This window comes from Ovis aries, chromosome 17 (assembly GCF_016772045.2).
Source record: "Ovis aries strain OAR_USU_Benz2616 breed Rambouillet chromosome 17, ARS-UI_Ramb_v3.0, whole genome shotgun sequence".
In the NCBI taxonomy this organism is placed as follows: domain Eukaryota; kingdom Metazoa; phylum Chordata; class Mammalia; order Artiodactyla; family Bovidae; genus Ovis; species Ovis aries.
Genome location: NC_056070.1, coordinates 46246611 through 46270997, shown reverse-complemented (window position 1 = coordinate 46270997; position 24387 = coordinate 46246611). Strand labels below are relative to the sequence as shown.

The 24387-nt window shown below is 43.3% G+C and overlaps 1 protein-coding gene, 1 non-coding gene and 1 pseudogene across 3 annotated transcripts in view; 1 reads left to right on the top strand and 2 right to left on the bottom strand.

The window, feature by feature from the left end:
* The first annotated feature begins 3181 nt into the window (after positions 1 to 3181).
* The window catches only part of ADGRD1 (adhesion G protein-coupled receptor D1), a 176458-nt gene continuing 155252 nt past the window's right edge, over positions 3182 to 24387 (top strand). Inside the window, exons 1-5 of one of the 2 annotated variants that reach the window (XM_004017304.5) lie at positions 3182 to 3843; positions 3933 to 3969; positions 12798 to 12881; positions 15030 to 15125; positions 16935 to 17057. In XM_004017304.5, coding sequence (XP_004017353.1) covers positions 3778 to 3843; positions 3933 to 3969; positions 12798 to 12881; positions 15030 to 15125; positions 16935 to 17057 — 406 coding nt within the window. In that variant the 5' untranslated portion in view covers positions 3182 to 3777. The remainder of the gene's footprint in view (positions 3844 to 3932; positions 3970 to 12797; positions 12882 to 15029; positions 15126 to 16934; positions 17058 to 24387) is intronic. The other variant, XM_004017305.5, reaches the window with a different exon arrangement.
* LOC114108866 (translation machinery-associated protein 7-like) lies at positions 5091 to 5330 on the bottom strand (annotated as a pseudogene).
* Positions 8069 to 8141, bottom strand: TRNAW-CCA (transfer RNA tryptophan (anticodon CCA)). Its single transcript has one exon. It is a non-coding gene; the product is annotated as a tRNA-Trp (tRNA).

Sequence of the window (24387 nt, the reverse complement as noted above, 5' to 3'; positions counted from 1 at the left end):
GGACGCACCCTCCAAAGGAAGACCACTTACTTGTAGCCACAGAAGGGGAAGGGGAAGGCTGGGCTGGCAGAAACAACACAGGCCCTTGTTATACCCCAGGCTACTTCCAGAATGTCTTTCCAGAATGTTCTTCCTTCCCTTGTCCCTTAAGAGAGAGAATTCCCCAACTCCCTCCCACCATTTCTGCAGTGCATTCATCTTTCAAGCTCTAACCCTGTTGATTTCTATGGTGTCTGTGCGTTGCCTGTACCCCTAACCCTGGCTGGGGGCATCATAGTTCTTCCTGGGGCAGCATCTCCATGGAACCCAGTGGGACAGGGTCACTGCCCAGGCAGCTCTTTACAAATGTGATGGTGTGTTGAAGGCTGTGTGGGCGGGGAGGTGCAGCTGAGGGAGAGGAGAACTAGGCACTGAGAATTCATTACCCTGCCAGCGTCTGGGCGGCTCTACAGGGCTCTTCATGAGCTCCACGCTGTCCTCCTGCTGAGCAGGAGGACACATATCCAGCTGTGGGTGAATAATCCAGTTAAGCCCCTATTTTCAGTTGACTTTACACTTTGTTTCATCCCTGTAAAACTGTATTGAATAGAGCCTAATTGGAATTTAAGCTTCCTTTGATTTGTTTCAGCTTTATCACAGTATAATTGACAAAATTGTAATATATTTAAGGTGTGCGATGTGATGATTTGATATACATGTACACTGTGAAAGGACTCCCGTAGCAGAGCTAATTAACACACCTGTCACCTCGAGTCTCACATATTTATCTTTTTTTGGGGGTGAGAACATAAATTCTCCTCTCTTAGAAATGTTAATTACACCATATAGTCTTATCCACTAAAGTCACCATATTATATATTAGATCCTCATCTTATAATTGAAGGTTTACATTCTGTTACCAACCTCTGGTAAAGGGGTTCACAGGGATGGGATTCCAGACCCGCACTCCATCAGTATCTTTTCCAAAATCCCCCCACCATGGGAAAGGATGCTTTACATGAAGATGGGCTCATCTCAGCATCTGAAAAGGAGCCAAGAAAGGGAAGAGATGTGAATGAACACAAACCTGCTATCTGGGATTGAGATGAAAAGCAAGCCCATGGGGAGTGAGGGCAGGTTCCGCTGACTTTGATTTCTACCCAGCCTTTATTGCTGCTGTTGTACTGAGATGCCTCCTGTTATCTGATGGTCATTAAAAAAAAAATGTTTATTGGAGTATAGTTGGCTCACAATGTTGTGTTGATTTCTGCTGTACTGTAAAGTAAATCAGTTGTACATATACACATATCCACTCTTCTTTAGATTCTTTCCCCATGTAGGTCATCACAGAGTATTGAGTAGAGTTCCTTGTGCTATACAGTAGGTCCTTATTGGTTATCTGTTTTATATACAGTAGTGGATATACGTCAGTCCCAGTCTCCCAATTCATCCCCCCGCCTTTCTACCCAGTAACCATAAGGTTGTTGTCTACATCTGTCACTCTATTTTCGTTTTGTAAATACGTTCATTTGTACCATTTTTTTAGGTTCCACATGTAAGTAATATCATGTGATATATGTCTGACTTTCTTCACTCAGTATCACAATCTCTGGGTTGATGGTGATTTTTTTTTTTTTTTTTGATGGTGATTTTTATGGTTAAGAAAAGAACACAGCCAGCGTGGTTCAGTCTCAGTGATGGGACAGGTCCATTTAATCCGCAGTCTGTCTAATGTTTCGTAAATTAAGACGTGGACTAAGGAAAGTTTGCATTGGCTCCGCCTCCTCTTGCATCTTTCTCTTTCTTCCAGAGGGAGGCAGTGGGAGGGAGAGAAAGCAGATGAAATGGAGAGAGAAAGGCTGTAAGTTTCCGCTGAGGCCCTTGGCCTAGGCTACAGGATAAAGGTGCAGTTACGACAGTGGAATCTGCCATTTTTTTCAAGTGCAAAGAGATGGAGAAACGTGCTCAGGAATTTTCTGGAAGCCTGCTGCCGCTGTGCAGGGAAGTTCAGGCTGTCAGATCATCTGAGAGGTTGTGGGCTACAGGCGCAAGTTAAAAATAATCACTTCACAGTTTTGACATCACTTTTTTTGGTTCTCCCCCATGGAGACTGGAGGTCATCTTCTTATCCTCTTTAGGAAGTACTTGGACTCTGTTCCCATTTAAAGTCAGGACGAAGGAGCTAATAATATTAGTTAACATTTAATGAGTGTTATTTTCTACTTTATAATAATAATCACAGCTAACATTTATTGAGTGATATGTTTTGTTTTTTTTTTTTTTTTTGCTTGCAAAAAACAGTGAGCATTTATGGAGTGCTACGTACTTCCCAAGCACTGCTTTGAAAGCCTTGTATGCATCATCTCATTTCTTGTTACAGCTCTTTGGAGTTGAAACTACTACCTCCATTTTACAGATGAGGAATTTGAAACAGAGAGGTTCAGTAGCTTGCCTAAGGACACGCAGCTAGTTAAATGTTGGAGAGGGTGCAGGGAGGTAAGTTAATCAAGTGTGTGTTAGTTAATCAAGTGTGTGTTAATCAAGTGTGTGTTAGTTAATCAAGTGTGTGTTAGTTAGGGGCATCCCTGATGGCTCAGACAGTAAGCAATCTGCCTGCAGCGCATGAGACACTGGCTGGTGTTTGTGTGGGTTAACTGTGTTACTTAACGGTGTGTGTGTGTGGGGGGGACATGTATGCAACATAGATGAAAATTTTAGTTTCTAGTAAAGTTAGATGAGGCTGGCTAAGGGTCCCTGGATGCTGTGGCTGTGGGGGAGATGTGGGGTTTGGTGTAATGGCCCAGTGCACCTTGTAAACAGTTTCATCATCTCTGAAAAGGTTAAAGAGAAAAGTGGCCAGCATCCTGTGGAGGGCATGTGCTGGGGAATGGGTGTGGGTGTTTCTTTTTTTTTTTTTTTTTCCTATCCCTAGATCACCTTACTTTTTTCTTTGGGCAAAGAAGACTCAGCTCTAAACAGAGTTTATTGTCTGTTGTACGTTTTGTATTTATTAATATTTACACTGACTTTGAAGGTGTTAAGGGAAGGCAGCTAAGGCATGTCCACACCTTGCTCTGTCTGCTCTGCCTCAGAACCGCAGATCCTGAAAATAATTCCCACTTCTTAACAGACCGGTGTTAGGACCCAGGAAGGATCCAGCAGCCGTGGGATATAAACAGAGGAGCGGAGCTGAACAAAGTTTGAGGAGAGAGCCTTACATCACTCACTTTCTCCACCCCGAGCGCCGCCGCGCCGCCGCCGAGCTGGGGGACAGACGGAGGTGTAAGCCTGAGTCACACCAGAACTTAGTAGCGACGCGCTGGCCCGAAAACCCCGGGAGCTCCAGACGCGGTTCCTCCCACTTCCAGGAAAAAGGGCAATGTCCAACTCCGGACCTGAATGGAGACAAATGACGGCTCTTGACAGAAAAAGAAAACCGTGAGGGACCCCCGCTTGCCCCCTGAGCCTCGCCACTGCAGTCCCAGCCCAGGATCGCTTCTCAGGAGTTTGGATCGGAAGCTGTTTCTCCTCCCCTCATCCCAGGGCCGGTTGGTCGCTCCAATGTGTTTATTGATCACCAAAGACTCTCAAGTTTGGAGACAGGCAAGAAACACCTATTAACTCTCCACGACTCTGCCTTCACGCTGCAGTTCACAAACTCTAGCTAAACAGATGGTGTTCTTCTTTCTGGAAACTGTGACAATGTCCCTTTCCCAAAGAAGGGAAAGTTAAAGGCAATTCTTTGTCACAGACCCTCAGGAATTCCACTTGGATCATATTTTCGCCTCTGAAAAAACCATGAAGAAGCTGCTGCCTCTTTGCTGCTGGCATTCCTGGCTGTTGTTATTTTATTGTGATTTCCAGGTAATGTCCCCAGGCGGTGCTCGCCAAGACGTGAACAGATTTCTGCTGGGAGGTTCCTTGTGTCTTACAGTGTGATGTTTTGTGTGCAGGTGCGTGGGGCCCATGCCAGGTCACAAGTGCATCCAGGTAAGGCAGCTTCCCTCCTCTTCTGCTCACTACCTGTTCTCCCTGCCCAGTCCGGGGTCTGGAGGCAGTTTGCTTGTCTCTGAGGCTGTTGGGGAAGGAGCCCTTCTTGGGCTCCGCTGGCCCCACCAGCTGTCCTGACACCTTGTCCCCTGGGTCACTCATCATCCTCCACCTCTGACTTGGAGAAGCAGGTCTCTCTGTGCCCCGATCCTCTCGCTTTGGGGGCATCTGAACACTTGTGATTCAGAAAATGGGATGTTTGCAGGTGAAGCATCTTCTGTCCTTGACTCAGGTTGTGCGTCTCCAGCGCAGATTCACTTGAGCTGCCTTAGAGCAGCTTTTGTCCCCATCCTTTTGTCCCTGCCCTCTTTTGTCCTCATCTCTCCGATGGGAGCTTGACTGCTCCAGCCCCTCCGATGAAACCCCTCGCCCACCCCCGCTTTCCCTTTGCCATCGTGAGTCCTGTCTGGAGGCATCACCGTGAAGCTTTCCTTGGGGAGGACGGAAGAAGCGAGAAACTTTTCCTTGCTCCTCCCCAGAGAAGGAGGCCTGTGGGACCATGGTGGAAGTGCACTTACTGGCCCTTGTTCCCATTTGCTGCTTGGCTGGTACACGCACGGTGGAGGGGACCTCGCACTAACATCCCCAAATCTTTGCCTGGGAGCCATGAGAGCAACACTGACCTGGGGGTGAGCGTGCCTTTGGCCGTGATTATGTCTGGAGCAGCCCTGCTGCCTCCACAACCCGCCAGAGATGGTGCACGCAGCATCCCCACGGTGTGAATCCAGGTCCCAGGAGATGGACCCCGGTCTGGTGGGAGCACCAGCGTGGTGCTGGGTGAAGGTGGACGTGGGGTGGGGGTCTGTCCCTGTTGGAGTGATGCGGCCTTCACTGTGGGCGCTGGGGCATCCTATCATCTCCCTGTCTTTACCTGCAGGTCTCACAGGGCTTGCCGCTTCTTCTTTTTCTTCTTCTTCTTCTTCTTTTTTTTTACAAAAGTTTATCCTTAAATTTGTAATAGGTCCCAAGACAACACTTCCTCCTAGCTATAGGTGGCAACAGACATTATGGCAGGGAGTCCAGATGTTTAAGCAGAAATGGGACTAAGGATCGTCATTGCCTCAGGCACCAGGGCCAGCAGATTTTTCGCCAGATTTCTTTATTCCACCTGTGGCCAGGGGCATTTCCCTGGCAGCCTTCGCTTTTAGTTCCTTGGCTTTCTTCTGCCCCTCCTCCTTTTCGGCTTGGATGTCTTATCTTCCTCATCCGTTCCTGGGCTTCTTCTGGGGCTACTTCAGGGGCTTCTTCTTGGCACCTTTGCAGCCCGACATGGCACCTGCCGCCCCTTCCCCAGACCCTTCCAGGTTGTGCTGCTGTTTGTTTTTATATGCACAGTCACGTTCAGTCTTCTGCTGAAAATGACGTGAAGGTGGTAACTTTTCGCCGGCTCCCCTTCCTTGGCCAAAATGCTGAACGACTTGGGAATAAATAAATCATCTAGCGTCGCACTAGAGGGAGGCTGTGTGAGCCCTACTGCTAACCCATGCCTCATAGCACACGCTGATTTCCCGGAGGGAAATGAGGGGAGGGGTCTGGCCAGGAATTCACGCAGAGTGAACAAAGCGGTCCTGAGACCCCAGCCCCGTCAGGGAGGAAAGAGAGCTGTAGGGAGGTTCCCACATTGTGCCTTTGGCCACATCTCCCCACATCCACTCGCATCCTAGGCTCTCAGCTTCAAGGAGCGGCTTGAACCTGGCCTTGGTTTCATAGAGAGACTGTTCCTCTCACATCCTAATTTAGTGTAGATGTTTTTCTGTTGGTCAACTAACTACCTTAGAGAAATCATACTAATACTGACAATCACAGACATGTTACTAAAAAGAAGCAATAGCCAATGAAACCTGGATGGGGAGAGTTCAAGTTCAAAAACCCAGATTTCTGACACATACATGTACGTACACACACACACACACACACACACACACACACACACACACACCAGGCCTGGTTTTAAATAACTGGGATATGGTACAAACAGAACAGTCTTTGCACTCAAGTCACAAAGAGTCTGATAGAGGAGACAGACAACAAATATACTAACAAACAAAAACTTTCAAATTATAGTGTGAGTGCCATGGGAAGACAAACAAGGCGGTTGGTAGAAAGAGTGGATGGTGGGTGATAAAAGGTGATCAGGGCAGGCCTCTCAGAGGGTGTGCCCTGTGGACCGAGGCTTGAAAGACAGAGCTGGTTATGCACGGCAAGAAAGCAAGCAGACTTCTGGGCAGGGGTGACAGCAGGGCGTCCTGCTGTGGAATGAACTCGGTGTGTCACGGGCCAAACAGGAGGGGACCGTGGTTGGCACGGGATTGGCAGGGACCAGTTTTCCTCTGTGTGGTGTAGATTTCTGTCCAGTGAAGTCAGTGGAACCCTGGAGACATATTCCACACATTCAAGGGGTGAGGGCTTCCCTCTCCTGACACAGAGAGTAAGTAACAGGGAAAGGATGGAATAGAAAAATCTGGAAGAAAAACTGGAAAGGAAAAATGAAAGCTTTTATTAACTTTCTTTCTGAATATTGATACCCCTCCCTCTCTGCCCCTCTCACCAAACTGGATCAACAAAACATTAAGTATGGATGAGAAATTATTCCTGAAGAACTGATTTTTTTAAAATGTATTTTATTGGCATAGAGTTGATTTGCCATGTCATGTTAGTTTCTGCCGTACTTGAAAGTGATTCAGTTATACATACGTATATGTGTCTATATATATATTTTTTATCATACTCTTTTCCATTATGGTTTATCACGGGATATTGAGTATAGTTTCCTATGGATCTTGTTGTTTATCCATTGTGTATGTAATAGGTTGCATGTACTAACCCCCAACTCCCAATCCATCCCTTCCCTCACTCCCCCCGCCTTGACAATCACAAGTCTGATCTCTGTGTCTGTGACTCTGTTTCATAGGTAAGTTCACGTGTGTCTGATTTTAGATTCCACATGTAAGTGATATCATATGGTATTTGTCTTTCTCTGTCTGACTTACTTCATTTAGCATGAGAGTCTCTTGTTGCATCCATGTTGCTGCAAATGCCATTATTTTGCTCTTTTTCATGACTGAATAACATTCCACTGTTTACATACGCCACAACTTCTTTATCCATTCATCTGTCAGTAGACATTTAGGTTATTTCCATGTCTTGGCTATTGTAAGTAGTGCTGCTGTGAAATAAGGGTGCATTTGTCTTTTTGAATTAGAATTTTCTCTGGAAAAATATCCAGGAGTGGTATTTCAGGATGGTATGTTAACTCTGTTTTTAGTTTTTGGAGGAACCTCATGTATTCTCCATAGTGGCTGCACCAACTTACATTCCCACCAACAGTGTAGGAGGGTTCCCTTTTCTCCACACCCTCACCAGCATTTATTTAGTTGTAGACATTTTGATGATGGCCATTCTGACTGGTGTGAGTTTTGCAGTTTGGATTTGCATTTCCCTGATGTTTAGTATCTTTTCCTTTGCCTGTTGGCTCTGTGTATGTCTGAAGAACTTCTTTATAGTTGTGACCTAGGCTGGAAGTCTGTCTCTCTCAATTTATTTTTTAGGGCTGGGGGATGTTTTGAAGACCCTGTATGAACCATGTTACCCCTCAGCTGTTGTCTTGTCTAAGTAGACAGTTAGTCTGTTTAGGTTTCTTTGGTGAAAACCAGGGTGACTGTACAACCTGAAGATTCCATAGCCCCTTCTTTTTGGGAAAATAGCTGAACTGTCTAATTCACAAAAGAATGAGATCCTTTTCTTCTGACACTTTTAGGGTTATGGATTGTTTACTCTTTAGGTTGTAAGAGGAAATCTATGTGTTCAATTCAGTTCCTTGATATGTCTTATTCATGCCACATAATGTTTTAATTAAGAAAAAAACCCTAAATTGTTGACATTACCATGTGGGGAGATTTCAAATTTAAAAAAATATGTATTTCTGACTTAAAAATATTTATATAGTATTTATATATTTGGCTGTTCTGTGTCTTAGTTGTGGTGTGTGGGATCTTTAGCTATGGCATGCAAACCCTTTGTGGTGGCCTGTGAGATCTAGTTCCCCAACCAGGAATTGAACCTGGACCCTCCGCATTTGGAGTGTGGAATCTTAGCCACTGGACCACCAGGGAAGTCCCTCTGACTTCTTTTTGAAAGTGGCAAACCTGGCAATACTGGGCATATCCTCCTACAGAGGTGGGATCATTGGCTTGGGGAGAAGTCACTTTCCTTAGACAGGACACTCATTTTCTCCCCCGCCCAGCCTCCACCACCCTGAGACATGGGAGTGAGAAACTCGGGGGCAGTCCAGGTGTCTGTTCCCAGCACCTTTTCTGATCACCTGTGCCTTCCAAGTTGGAAGCCAAGGTGAACATCATCCCTGGCCTCCCTGCAGGTAACTCCTCATACCCCTGGCCCTCATGGATATTTCAGTTTGCACCTCCTTCATGACTTACTGGACAAACTCAGTGTTGATAGTTACATCTGGGCCATTTGGTAGGTAGCATGCAAGCCCTCTCATGATCACAGATCCCCTCACCCAATCACTGATACTTCCCATCACTGGGCACTGGCTGGCAGGCAGGTGCGGGGGGGCATCTTTCTATGTGAACAAGACATGATCCCTTGATTCTATGAGCCTTCCTGACCAGGATGGACATGGCCATTTCTCAGTGGAGCTGATAGGGAAAGAAATTTATTACCCACAGGCTTCACTTTAGGAAGACGAAGATTCTGAAGATATAACATCTATTCTTTGCTCAAAAGATGTTATTTCCTTTTCCTATTTTTTTCCCCCAGATGAGTTGAATATCAAGTCAATGATGTCTTCTCCTCTTCAAAATTAATATCCCAGATTTTAGAAAAAAACAATCATGGTAGAAAGGAAGATGAATATTTTTGATTTTTGCATTTCATATTCTTACTGTTGAGGTCCTGGAATAGAACCATTCATTTCTCAGAGGACATCAAGTCCCTAACAGGTACAAGAGAGTTAGGTGTGCACACAGCTACCTCTCTTTGGCCCCTATTGTAGAACTAGCTGGGTTTTTGGCTTCCATTTTTGATGCATGTACATAACCCTGAAGGGACAGCCTCACAGATGCAAACTGTAAAAGGAACCTGATGATCTGGACCTGGGCACATGTTTGGCATCCTGGCAGAAATTCAGATGTTAGATGGAGTGCTTCAGTTTCCTCTGAAAATTTCATGTGAACATTATCTATGGTCATTTTAATTGTGAAAGCAAGACTTAAATGGTTGTTAATATACAGGTCCTAACATTCAATTGCTTCCCTGGTGGCTCAGAGGTTAAAGCGTCTGCTTCCAATGCGGGAGACCCGGGTTTGATCCCTGAGTTGGAAAGATCCCCTGGAGAAGGCAATGGTAACCCACTCCAGTATTCTTGCCTGGAGAATCCCATGGACGGACAAGCCTGGTAGGGGGGTCCACGGGGTCGCAAAGAGTCGGACATGACTGAGCGACTTCACTATAACAGTCAATAAAACAGAAATGAAGCCTGTGGGTAATAAATTTCTTTCCCTATCAGCTCCACTGAGAAATGGCCATGTCCATCCTGGGCAGGAAGGCTCATAGAATCAAGGGATCATTTCTTAATTTTGTTACCCCAAACTAATCTCAGTTTCTAGAGTACACAGCCAAGCAGCCCCTCTTTCTCTTTTCCCTGCCCTCTGAAACACTGTATTTTACACAAAATAGTTCACAATATACATATTTTTCTCACTTAGATTTTTTTAACTTAACAATATGACTAAAGAATATTCTATGTCAGTACATGTAAATCAGCCTCATTATTTATCCTAGCTACACCCTAGATCATTATAAAGATGTTCCATATTTATTTAGCCAGCCCTTTGTAAATGAGCATGTAGGCTGTTTATAGGTTTTTGTTACTATTTTAAAAATTCTGCAACAAATACCCTTGTACATAGGTCTTTGATCATATGCATGAGAATATGATAGATCTTTAGGATAAATTTCTAAGAATTAAATTGCTAGGTCAAACATCATGTGAGCTTAAGACTTTGATAGATATTGCCCTCCAGAAAGGTGAACTCCCACCAGAAAAGGTGGTAGAACTTGCCCACTTCAGTATGTTGTTGTCAGTCAGTAAGTCCTGTCTGACTCTTTGCAACCTCATGGACTGTAGCATACCAGGCTCCTCTGTCCTCCACTGTCTCCTGGAGTTCGCTCAGATTCATGTCCATTGAGTCAGTGATGCTATCTAACCAACTCATCCTCTGCCACCCCCTTCTCCTTTTGCCTTCAGTCTTTCCCAGCATCAGGGTCTGTTCCAATGAGTTGGCTCTTTGCATCAAGTGGCCAAAGTATTGGAGCTTCAGCTTCAGTAACAGTCCTTCCTAATGAGTATTCAGGGTTTATTTCCTTTAGGATTGAATGGTTTGATCTCCTTGCAGTCCAAGAGCTACTTAAGTCTTCTAATAAATGTAACTTCATTTGCCAGTCTGATAAGTGAATAGGCTAGCTCGCTGTAGTTTTAACATGCTTTTTAAAAGTATCAGCAAGGCTGAACTTCTTATATTTCTAAAAGTAATTTGTATTTCTTTTTCCTTAAACTGTCTATGTCTATTTTGTGTATAGTAGTTATATATTTTAATCCCAAATTTGTAATTTATCCCTTCCCCTACTTTCCCCTTTGGTAATCATATGTTAATTTTCCATGTTTGTGAATCTATTTCTATTTTGTAAATAAATTAATTTGTATCATTGTTTTTTATTTTAGATTCCACATATAAGTGATATCATTTAGCATTTGTCTTTCTCTGCCTTGTTTACATCACTTAGTAAGATAATCTCTAAGGTCCATCCATGTTGGTGCCAATGGCATTATCTCATCTTTTTTTATGGCTGAATTGTACTCCACTGTATATATATATACCGCTTCTTTATCCATTCATCTGGTGATGGACACCTAAGTTGCTTCCATGTCTAGACTGTTCTAAATAGTGCTGAAATGAACACTGGGGGTGCATGCATCTTTTTGAATTAGAGTTTTCTCTGGATGTATGCCCAGGAATGGGATTTCTGGGTCATACTGTGGTTCTATTTTCAGTTTTTTAAGGAACCTCCATACTGCTTTCCATAGTGACTGCACCAATTTATATTCCCACCAACAGTGTGGGAGGGTTCCATTTTCTTCACACTTTCCAGCATTCATTATGTGTAGACTTTTTTATGATGGCTATTCTGGTTGGTGTGAGGTGGTACCTCACTGTATTTTTAATTTTTGATAATTAATGTTGTATTTTTGATAATTAGAGATGTTGAGCATATTTAGTAGATATTTTTTGATTTTTGAGTTTTCTTTATTAAGAATAGGTCAAGTCAACCGGTGTGTCCTGCATTTCAGGCGGATTCTTTACCAGCTGAGTTACCAGGGAAGCCCTTCATTTATTCAAGGGTTCTTTTACATCCTTCAGTATGATGTGATTGTTTTCTTCATGAGAATGTTGTGTAGCTCTTATTCTTTTGTTCTTAAATGTCTTCTCTTTACTGATTGCATTTATAAATTAAAACCTTTCTTCTATTTTTTAGCATTATTATATGAATACAAGAGAGCTATTCACATTTGCATATTTAATTTGTATCAGCCTCCTTACTAAATTCTTTTACCATTTGTAACAGTTTTTCACTTACTAAATTCTTTTCTTATTTGTAATAGTTTTCCATTTTCATTATCAGGCATACATCATTTGAAAATAATGATCATATTATCTCTTCTTAAAAAATATTTTTTACAATGAACCACACAAAGATTACTTTGGTAATTTTAACTTTTCTGGGACCTGGCAGACATTGAAGGCAGTTGATTATTATTTAGTCATCTGGATCTTTATTTCCATTTCTGGGAACTGTTCACAGAGAATTAATCCAAGAGGAGATTCAAGTTAGGAGAACAGTTGAGTGTGTGATGGTGCAGCCTCTCCAGGGACTATTACCCAAACTCCATTATGAGAGTTAGAAAAAAAAATAAATGAAATAATTCATATGATATTAAGTGAGAAGAGCAGAATAAAAAAGAGCATGTCTACACAATATTATGTCTACTCAAAGCACAAGGACCCTAAAGGAGACTTTTAAAGGGTTGATTTTTAGTATGGAGGAAGCAGAGCAATAATAGAAAGATCAAGATCAATTCAAGAGATGTCTATGGAGGATTGTATCTAAAACCAGTTGGCTGGGTGACTGCTGAGGTGGTATTGTATTCCTTGTCTTAACAGATGGCTAGAAGTACAATTATTTTATAGATTATTGTTAGACTGAAATGAGGACGTATTTGTAAAGAATCTCATGCGCTGTCTGCACAGTATAGCTGCGGGCTTCCTCCTCTTTTTCAGCCTTATTTTTTCTCTCTTGTCTGATTGCATCAGCTATTTCTCTTAAAGCATAGGGACTAATGGTGGGATAAGGGACAATGGACATTCTTATCTTTTTCTCTGACACGTGTGGGCATGCTTCATGTGTTGTGCCATTAGGCAGAATGGCTTTTATTTTCTTTTGGCTAAAAGATATCTATTCCTATGTAGTATGTTTTATCCTGTAAAAATATTCATTTATTTTTAATTTATTGAGTTTTTGAAACCTGGGAGTATGTGTTGAATCTGTTCAAATACCTTTTGAGTACCTCCACAGTCACTCTGATAATTAATCCTTCCCCCAATTCCTGATGTAGGTAGTAAGTAGCTCCTTATGTCCAGCTCTTTCTTTCCTAATAGTGATGTAACATTTTTATTCTTTTTTCCCTCAAGGGTTTGAGGTCCTGGCTTCTGCTTCCCATTACTGGCCATTGGAAAATGTGGATGGGATCCACGAACTTCAGGAGACAACTGGAGGTAGACAGGGGTGGGAACAGAAACTGGGGCCCCATGGGCATCTCTTAGGAATTAGGGGCAGTCCAGAGAGACAGGGAACAACAAACAGCATCAGCTGTGAAGCCAGGATGACAGAGATGAATAGACGTTTGTGTTGCTTCCCCTTAATAATTGTTATTGCAAAGTATTTTCACTAGAACTTTTATATGTTTTTATGATTAAAAGACAACATTTATGTTTCAGAATATTAAGATGTGCATTTTCTCCAACAACCTTGAAACAAAAGCAGCTGTTTTCAGCTTTAACCTGATGGGTCAACCTCTGTACAAGTCAGGATGTATGTTTTCTAGGTAGACACAAATGGCGTAATCTACACGCCTGCCAAAGCAGGGACCCATTTGAATCTAGGACCAAAGGTTGTGCCAGTGAAGAGTAATGCCCTGTTTGTGAGGTCACAATTTCATTTAGCAAAGGTAATCCCACCCACCCATCAGCTCTTCCATGCTTCACTGACAGCCCCCCTGTCATTGAACATCACCTAAGATGCTTCCAGTGGTCTGCAATTCCATGGAAAATAAAGTTTCTATCTGACTTAGTTCAGACTTTTACCGGAAGGAGAAACCCCAGACAGCCCTGAGTACTTTTTCCATCCCAATAAGATTTTTTAAAGTGTAAGTTTTGAGTAATTTGGGATGTTCTGACATTTTAATTTTTATTCCTCTTGATTATGTCCAGTGATTGATTTGTACAGCAGGAAGTTTATGTACAACCATGCTAGCACATGCTCAGATTGTCTGTACTGGTTCTTTGCAATAGATTAAAAAAGAAAACCCACGTTGCTGCTTGTTAGGATTCTCACACCAGCACACTGATTTGTTCCTTATTCCCAGGATGTCATGTGCTGTCATAAATTGTCACCTCAGATTCTAAAATGTCTTTCTTAAACTTTGCAAATCAGGAAGTATTACAGTGGATGTCTCTGCTGCTGGCATCCTTAAAGGCACTCAAAGAGCAGGGCCCTCCAGAAGGATGCTGTCCTCCTTCCTGTGCAGGGCTACCCAAAGCCCTGCCTTCATCCGGCGTTATCTCTTCCTTGCCTGCATGTTGGGCAGCAATGGCGGCCATGATGAAAACTTACACTGAACCATTGGGGCTTCATATATTCTCCAAATAGTCTGTGCTATAGAGATGGACTGTTCCTGCGGCAGTTCATTTCGTGACTATCTCGGGTCAAAAGAAATGGCTTCCCCTTGTCATAATCTAATTTTCTCTTCTCAGGGCTTTTATTTTAAAGCCTTTGAAAGGAGATCATTCCAAGTGGAAAATGCATTGTCAAAATAGCTCCATGTTTAGGACCTGGGTGCTAACATTTCCGTAATTACTTTAGACAAGAGTTCAAATAATGATCCGTATAGTTCTCTCCTCACCCTGTCAACTCATCTCATTGTCATAGGTTATCAGATACAATTACATTGTGGTTGGATTTTGTTCACCCAAAATATTAATTTCCCATAAAACTCAAACTATATTGGTGTTTGTCCCGAAACACTCGAATAATGAAGGTTTCACTGCCCTTTTCCGCTGGGTCTATTCTTTATGTTATAGTGCTCTGCTGGCATATTTCAATTTGATTACAGGTTTCTTAAGGCAACAAGAAAAAGGAATAGAATCCATCAGCACATTTTACTGCTGGGGACGGTTGAATGGTGTTGGAAATTATTGCGTGGATGCACTGCTTTGTTATTTGTTGCTGAATTAAATCTCTGTTGTTTTGTCCATTTGTCGTAATAACATGCAGTTGTTTTCATGCTGTGCTTCTGTTTCATCAGTTCTTGTGACATCACAACCATTAATCCTTTTTGTTAAGGCTACTTTGTGGCCGAGTTCAGTTTCATATCTCTCAACTAAGTATCCGGATGGGAGTTGGGGCCAGCACATGGGAACCAAATACGACAGCCACAGCACCCTAGCTCTGGGACAGTGTGGGGCTGCTGGAGTTGCCATAATGTTGACTGAATAAGTGAGCGGGAGGTGGGGCTGGGAGAGAGAACCCGAGCTGCTTGTGGGAGGAAAGCACACTTATGGACGTGTATTATGTTGAGAGATATGTCAGTTCCATTTGTTTTTTATGTCATTCATTGTGCTTTTTTCTTTTGTTGTTTCACCCAGCATCACGAACCCACAACCTCACTGTGCTCCCTTCTCATAATTCTACCTTTGTTTATACCAATGACTCTGCCTACTCAAATTTCTCTGCAACCGTAGGTGAGCATGTGTTACTTCTGTGTTAAGTTTGGATCTACAGTGAACTGAAAGGCCAATCTGATCTGGTTCTATACGAATTCACTATATCTTGACTAGCAAATGAGCGCATATCTTCCCAAGAGCCAAAGATTCAGGGTATTTGATGGTAAGGACTTAAGACCGCGGCTTAATTCTAAAGGAAATATCACAGACTGAAGGATAGTAGGGTAGGGTGTGTCTGTGCACTTTCAAGCAACCAGGGTCTTCCAAACCGGCTGCTTATTTTCAGAACAATACAGACATAAGATGAGATAGTTTCCAAAAAATAAACCTTGTTTGGATTTTTTTAATGGATTATATTCTTTTGGGAAGGAAAAATATGCCCTTGAAATGGAAAATTAAAGTCAATTTTAAAATACCTCATCAAAAATTTGATGTCTTGCAAACACTAAAATCAGCATTTCTTCTGTAGCTGGAATTTTTTTTTTTTTAAATCATTAGAAGCTGTTTTCTAAAAGACACACCCACAAGAGTCATGGTTAAATGATTATCTTATTTAATAACCTCCAAGGCCCACATGTTTCAGATTTTTCTCAGGCAGAACAGAACAGGACAGATAGTAGCAATTGGGCAGCTTTCTGGTCAGTATGGAAAGTTGGCTCAGATAATTTAGGTCTTGCTCCTGACCTTTTTAAAAATATATAACCTGATCGTTCTTTCAACTATGGGGTGTTTCACTTCCAAAATTAATTTTGCCAAGCAAATAGTCTGGTTTAGGGGTTTATACAGCCTCATTCAATCCTGCAACTTCAAGTTGCCCATTTTAACTATGTAATATATAGATTCCCCATCCCCAGCAATAAATCAGATAGATTTTTTAAAAAATGAATTTAAAACAGTAAGGAAAGACATTGAAGTCCTTCAGGTTGGTATCTACATGCCAACGGTTGTTGGAGAATCTGACCTGGGGGTAGTGGTCGAGTCAGAGGGCCCCTGGCACTTCTGTCCATCTTCAGCTGGACCACCAGCTCTGAGGGCAGGACGCAGCTGCCACAGGGCAGAGGAGGCATCTGGGTGGCTTTGGTCCCAGTCAACAGTGTGTGACTCGTCACCCTTGGCTTTTATAGTCTTCCCTTATCTATTCTGTAAACCATTTCCATCACACTGACACCATCAGAGAGGTCTGCTATCAGAATGGGACAAACAAATGATGGTGGAGCTGGCGTCCCCGCCAGGACTACTGGCCCTGCGGTCCAGTCACTGGCAGGCTCTGCTGGGGTGACTGAAGTGCGGCGCTGAGTTTCCCTCCTAGAGCCTGGAAAGGAATTCTCTTAAAATCATGGGTTCCCATGTGTCGGGTCACGGGCTTTCAGTGAGAGAATTCAGAAGAGAGAGAGTACAGGTGTAGTTTTGCATCTGAAATTGAATCTCAGAGTTTCACCTGAAAAGTCTCGTGTGAAGAAGACAGTGAGAAGGACTCCAAAGCTAATCATATGGCTCCTGGTAACTCAAATACAGTATTTATAATGTGGTCATATTCAATGCATATTATACACTGGGATGATATTAATTACTAGATACAATATTAATAAGATAGAACATTATTTAATATTGACACTAATACATTACTTATAGTCGTTTGCAATTATGAAATGTTACATACCATTAATATTAAATAATATCTGTAACATCATTGAATAGAAATATTTAATTATAAATAGAAATAATACAGCGTATTTAAATCAAAGTTGTCTGTAAGCCTGACACGTCTCCGGACTTTTCATCTCCTGCAATTATTAATCTACAATGTTTGCCATTCTTCTTACTTAGATATTGTAGAAGGAAAGGTCAACAAAGGCATTTACCTCAAGGAGGGAAAAGGAGTCACATTTCTCTATTACAGAAAGAACAAAACTTCCTGCATCAGTAATCCGGCACAGTGCGGCCCTGAGGGTGAGTGATGCGCTCCATTCTTTTCTTCCTTTCTTTCAAGTTCATTTCACTGCCAGGTGGCATCTGTTCCTCTGGGCTGTGGCAGTTGTGGAGACAAAGTTCAGCTGCACCATGCGTGCGCATGTCACGTACGGACTTGAGGGGAGGGGTGCGGATGGGGATGCAGAGACTGGTCCTGGAGACGGAATTAACACACCATTTCGCAGAGGCATGAGAGCAAAGTATTTAATCTTGTAAAGCAGAAAAGCAACAGACAACAACAACCAAAACCCCCAAGAAACAGACGAAAAAGATGCCTCCATAAAAAGCAGACACGGCGATGTCGCAGTGGAGCTTAGATGGGGCCATGGCGTTTGTGGGCAGGAAATTGATGGTGTGGCTCACGGGACGCTATTTCTGGCTCCAGGATGTTGGCCATGGGTCTGGGCGGGGCATGCCTCTTAAGACTCGTGCCATGGGTTCGCTTCTTTTATATCCGTGGAGATTGGAGGGGGCAGTGGTGAGAGCTGTCCCAGTGAAAGGTTGTAGGCCTAAGGTTAAAATAATACCATGGGTGAAACACACAGGTACAAAAGAGAAGTTAGGAATCTATTCCTTCTTCTTCCTTTTTTCTTTTTCTTTTTTTCTATGAAAAGTAACCACCTCTCTAGGATCTGAGCTTCAGAAAATGAAGATTTGAGCCACATTTCAAAATGTTCTGGGAAACTGTTCTCTACCATCCAAATCAGTTTCGAGCCTCCAAGTTCCATTATCCTAAGCAACTAAAAATTTTTCTTTCTAGGAAAAAAAAAGAGTTTAATGCAAGCGGGTCTGAGAGACCTAAGTCTTTTTGGGCATCCAATGGGCTTATCAAAACTGCCCTGTGATGAATTCATTGGTTACATTCCAGTAAAGCAAACAAAGCTTAACAAGGTGATCACGTGTGGGAGGATACATTTTGGACTTTGCAGAACCCAGAGTTTTGAGAAAGGGATTTGAGGTCTAAAACCACAGCCAGGTTTACAAATCCACAGTTCAAGCTGTTCCTGAATTCAAACAGCCCTATAAACACAGCAGAGTTGTTTATTTCTCTAAATTTAAAACAGCCCCGCCTCAGCTACAAGGACTAAGGGAAACAAGAGGGCAGCCGGTGCCTGCCCCACCCTCTCCCTGCCTTGATCAGGACGGCAGAAGAGGAGGAGGAGCAGGGCAGGGATGTGTTTCTGTCCAGTTTGTCTCTGGGTCTGAGAGGCAACAGTCTCTCTTTGGAAGAATGGTCTCCACAGCCCCAGCTACCAACTGGAATTGACTCAGGTGGGAGGGGAAGGTCCCAGGAATTCCAGTAACTGGGCACTGTCACAGATAAGCAGCCTTTGAATGATGACTATGATGGGACCAGTGGTGACTATGATAGTGACCAGCTACTGGAAATCAAAACTATCGGAAAACTTTACCTGAATTCTGAGGTCGTAAACTAGAGGCCTCTGAGCTCACCCTGCCCTGTGGCTGTGCCTGGTTTTGCAGGCATGGAGTTAAAATTTTTGATTAGCTGCCAAAGTTGAAAAATAGGACAATTTCACATAAAAACACAAATTCCCGGTTTCTCTTGAGAAATCTCCCTCCCTTATTCCGATTTTGTGGGGCTGAATGGAGGGGCCTTCTTTTGTGTTGGACATTGCCCTTCAGCTCATCACTGACTTCTGACCCTGTGATCATTGGACCTGCTGGACATAGAGCATGTTAATGGTTTGGGCTCCAGGGCCAGGTGGTTTGGGTTTCAATGGCGTTCTAATCCTTTCTGTGGTGACCTTGGGCAACCACCTAACTTCTGAGTCCAAATTCCTTACCTGTAACACGGGTCAATCAAAGCCAGATTTTAGTTCCCTGCTCATGGGGCTGTTCTGAAGGCTGGCACGTGGCTGGTCCAACACTGAGAAGCCCTTGGGGTCCTGTCCTGTATGGATGCCTCCCAATGTGCCTCCTGTCCCCAGGATCTCAGTCCTCACTTCGTCCGCCTGCTCAGATGTGACCCCCTGACAGGGGCTGACGTGGTTGGACCAGTCATCATAATCACCCACAATCATGCATTGTTTACTTGGTGTCAGTACCCTTGGACTGCAAGAACCAGTCCATCCTAAAGGAAATCGGTCCTGAATATTCATTGGAAGGACTGATGCTGAAGCTGAAACTCCAGTACTTTGGCCATGTGATGCGAAGAACTGACTCATTGCAAAAGACCCTGATGCTGGGAAAGATTGAAGGCAGGAGGAGAAGGGGACAACAGAGGATGAGGTGGTTGGATGGCATCACCAACTCGATGGACATGAGTTTGAGCGAGCTCTGGGAGTTGGTGATGGACAGGGAAGCCTGGCATGCTGCAGTCCATGGGGTCACATGACTGAGTGACTGAACTAAACTGGAGTGTTCTAATCCCATTACATGTAACTCATTTCATCCTCAAAAAAATGAGACAGACAAGAGCTCACGTGGTATAGAGAGCTGTAAACTTTGGCTTCATGTTCCCACCCTGTTGATAGCTTCTCGTGTGTCCTGGTTAACTGGAACCTTTGAAGGTATTTTTTGGGTGGCCACTTTTCTAGAGTATGGCCAGATATGCGGTGAAGCCAGGAAACCTCAAGTCACCTTTGGCCCCCTGGGGCCATGCTAGCAGGGGTCTTAATGTGGCAGATGCTGAGGGAGGTTGGGTATTTCTTGATCCACCTCCCTCAGTTTGGAGTTCAGACAGGACCACCAAACATGGGTGTCATTCGAAGGATCACTGTAAGCATTGCTCCATTTTATTGACCATATCCTTTGCTCTGGGGTGTTTCCTGGGGGCCTCAATGAGCTTACATTTCTAGGTTTAAGGAGAATAGGATTTGAACAGGAAAAGTCCGTCCAACATTTTTCAAATCAAACTCCACATAGCTTTTGAAGTAAGTGAGATGATTTCAAGTGCACTGTTAGTGATTAAACAATTTTTTTTTTTTTGCTTTGCTGGGTCTTTGTGGTTGCTTGAAGTCTTTCTCTAGTTGCAGAGGCAGTGGCTACTCTGTAGTTGCAGAGCTGGGACAATATGTATATATATATGTTTGGCTGTGCTGTGTGACTTCTGGGATCTTAGTTTCCTGACGAGAGACTGAACCCAGGCCATGGCAATGACAGCACAGAGTCGTAACCACTGGACCACCAGGGAATTCCCTCAACACTTAAACAAGGAGAGAAACACTTCCCACACCCAGTCAAGCAGGTCAATTATTTTCATATTTGTGATTTCCCAATTCTCTTGTGGTCTCTGTTCATATTTTTGGTTGATTTCATTTTTTTTTTAAAGAACGTTGTAGGAGACAGGGTTGAGGTTTGAACTTTTCAAAAAAGGATAAAACATCTGAGCAATTTAGCTGTTCCTTCTCCGAGTTCTCAGCTAGAACGTGGGATCTTCCTTCTCTGCCAGCTGCTCACTCTGAGATTTCGAACCCATGACCTGCTTATCTTCGGGCTTTTCTCCACCCACTTGGCTAGTTTCTCTTGTTTCTGAGCTGACTGTGTGACCTGCCTTTTGGCAAATTGTGCCTCCTGGGAAATTTTCTCATGGGCGTTGGGTGCAAATGGGAGAGAGGCTCTGGAGAATCCTCTGAGAGAGAAAGTCTATTTGAACATAAACCAAAGGAAGCACAGTCTGTGTTCCTTCAATACTGAGGCAACTCTCCTCCAACTCCCACGACCAGCAGAAATCCGCATGAGGAGGGAGTCTTCCTGGAGTGTTCCAGCATCTCGTTTCACTCCCCTGTAAACCTTATTTTAATTTTATTGTTTTATTGGCCTTGCTTGGTCTTTGTTGAGGCACGTGGGCGTTCTTCAGTTGCTTTGCACAGGCTTAGTTACCCCTCAGCATGTGGGATCTTAGTTTCCTGACCAGGAATTGAACGCACATCCCTTGCATTGCAAGGTAGATTCTTAACCAGTTGGAAAGTGGATTCTTAACCGCTGGACCACCAGGGAAGTCCTCCCTATAGACCTTGAGGGCTCAGCTCCAGTGTGGCTCTTACAGAGATGAGTCCCACACCAGTTGCATTCCCCTTTGCTCTCATAGGTCCCTGTATGTCCCCCTCTGTCCCTTGCATCTTTGGTGATGACCTGTTCATTATGTGTCCTCCTTCTTGGACATTTAGCTCTGCAAGGGCAGGGATTCGTCTGTCTTGGTCACTGCTATATTTTCAGGGATGAATATCAGCATGATAGATGCTCGATCCCTATCAACTGAACAGATACGTCTAGTCTGTCTTTCTGATGCTTAAATGCCTTTGAATTCTTCCCCAGCACATAGCTGATGGGCCATCATTTGCATATCACCTGTGATGAGACCTTCTCCATCCTGAATGGGCCAGTCCTGTTTTTGTACCCCTCTGACTTTTAGATACTTCTTCCTGATATTGGACTAAATTCGTTTTGAATAATTACCTCTAATTCCACTTCACCTCTCAATCATCTTGGATGCCTGCCAGAAAGACCTTCTTCCTGTTTTACTTGTTAATTTTTCCTCCCCTCTGGAAATGTACCCTTCTTTTTTCCCTCTTGTGCATTAGAGCTTCCTCTGCTTATAAACACCAAGAAAGCTGCTATAGCTCCATAGCATTAGCTGGAAAATCTCAGCACCCACATTCTCTTCTCAGCATCGACAGGACTTTTTAGACCCTTTCCATTAGGTTACTAACTTCAACTTTGCATTAAGTCACTAACTTCAATGCCATCAACAAAATGGTAAGCTATTCTGAATGGTGTTTCAGGACAAAAATTTCCAGAAGGGCCTGATTGTTGGGCACAGATCCAACTTCTGTCTTCCTTAGATGATTGGGAGTTTTAGGGATGTTTGAAAGCCTGATGGAGCTTCAGAGAGAAGTATTCATTCATCACGTCCATTTCACAGATGGGGAGACTGAGGTCCAGAGAAGGCACAAGATAGCCTAGAGCCACAGGGTGATTTAGTGCTGAGTTTCTTGAAGTATTGTTTCTAGACCATCAGCAGAAGAGTCCAGTCCAGTGCAGAGACTGCTAAATATGGAACTTCTCAGTCTCCAGGCCAGGACCCACTGAATCCAAATCTCTGTGGACAGGGCCTGGAGATCTGAATTTTAACTCAGGGTGATTTTCATGGACCAAATCTCAGAACTGCTCAAGGCTGACTCTAGCCCACAAATGTGTTTTGTTTGCTGGCATTATGTCGGTTCTCACAAATTTTCTATTTTAACAAGTTTTCGGAATTGTTTTTTGGCAGAATGCTAAACTTAGCTATGTGCATGCTAAGTTGTTTTAGTCATGTCCAACTCTTTGCAACTCTATGGACTGTAGCCTGCTAGGTTCTTCTGTCCATGGGATTCTCCAGGCAGGAATACTGGAGTGGGTTGTAACACCCTCCTTCAGGGAATCTTTCCAACCCAGGGATCAAACCTGCATCTCTTAACATCTCCTGCATTGGCAGGCAAGTTCTTTACTACTAGTACCACCTGGGAAGCTTGCGGCAGAATGGGTGTGTTCAAAAAGCCTGCCTAACTGTTTGCAGAAACAGAGCCTCTCTCATGGTGCTTTAAATGCTTTTTAAAATTAATACTCAACTCCCCTGAAAGATAAAATTTCATTAAAAAATCTCTACTTCTGTCTTCTCTTAAAAAATCAGTAAATCCTAGTGTTACCCACCCACCTGGCATCAGTTGGTTAGAGCGAAGGTGACTACCCAGTGTTCTCCAGATTTCCTGAGTCCCTTGGACTCTCAGCTCTCTGGTAGTCCCTTGGACTCTCACAGCTTCCCTGGTAGCTCAGCTGGTAAAGAATCTGCCTGCAATGCAGGAGATCCCGGTTCATGATTCCTGGGTCAGGAAGAGATTCCCTGGAAAAAGGATAGGCTACCCACTCCAGTATTCTTGGGTTTCCCTGGTGGCTCAGCTGGTAAAGAATCCGCCTCTAATGCGGGAGACCTGGGTTCAATCCCTGGGTTGGAAGATCTCCTAGAGAAGGGAATGGCTACCCACTCCGGTATTCTGGCCTGGAGAATTCCATGGACTGTATAGTCCATGGGGTTGCAAAGAGTCAGACACGACTGAGCAGCCTTCGCTTTCACTTTGGACTCTCAGCGCTCTGCTTGATGAGACTGAAGGGGAGTGGCCAGTCACCTGTGGTTTTCTTAAAATAGTATTGAGGAGAGAAATGGTGAGAGTGAATGAGAGTCCTAGAGCACCAGATATTTCTAGAAGAAATTAGAGAGCCTTCTGGGGAGGCAGGAAGCGTAGGCATGAGTAGTATTTCATATGCAGGGCTTGATCTGACAAGGAGTGTGTCTGCAAGTTGAAAAATACGGCCTGAGCTGCCTACAGGAGACACACTGGCTCTCTTATGGAGTCAGTGCCTGGAAAGACAGGCTTTCGAGTTATGGCCTCTGTCATGTATATTAAGGTCAGAGAAGCACTATCCCTCTGGGTCTCGATCATCTTTTTCTCTGCATTTCATTGACCACTTCTACCACTGCAAACTCAACTGTGACTCAAGATGCAATTCCTCATCTTTCACCCAGTGTCTCTTCTGTTAACCAGGTTCTCCACCACTATGACATTTAGCTTTTTTTCTCTCCAAATTTTGCTCTTCATGATATCATTTCTCCCACCCTATTTTGGTTATTACTTCCTTGTAATCATGGAGCTGAGGGGAAAAACTTTTAAGGATACAGTGTGGAAGCTTCAGCATCTTTACCACTTCTCTATGTCAAGTGAGAATCAAGATATTTTTAGGAAAGACAATGAATTTGGGGCCATAGAGTTGATACCTTGTAACATTTCTACTTTAAGAGTAAGGTCTCTTGCATTCACTTAACCATGTATATATAGCCCCACACTTTGCTCCTCAATTGTTCTATGATTTTTAGGAGGAATAAGAAAGTCTTAGGAGCCATTCTCTGTGTTTTTTAGCACCTGGGTCTCTGCACTCTTGAGAACAGGTGAGAATAGATCACTTGAAAGTTTTACTGAGGAAATTTACACAGCCAGACATAATTCTATCCTTACAGTCCTAATGTGGATGAAAAAAAAAAAATGGCATGTCATCCCCTTAACTCAGCTTATATAATATAGACAATGAAGGCAGCAAGGCAGGATGTATTTATGCCAAGGAAGTCCAAGGGTGGGTTATTTACTTTAATTGGTTGAGGTTGAATGATGCAATTATCTAAATTTCCAATCAGGCTAGAATGTTTTTAAGACAGTTTTTAAGATTCTTAATTTTTCTCACTTTTAAATTGCTTTTATGATTTTTTTTTAAATTGTATACACGTAGCACCTGAACTATAAAACCTGGGCTTCCTTGG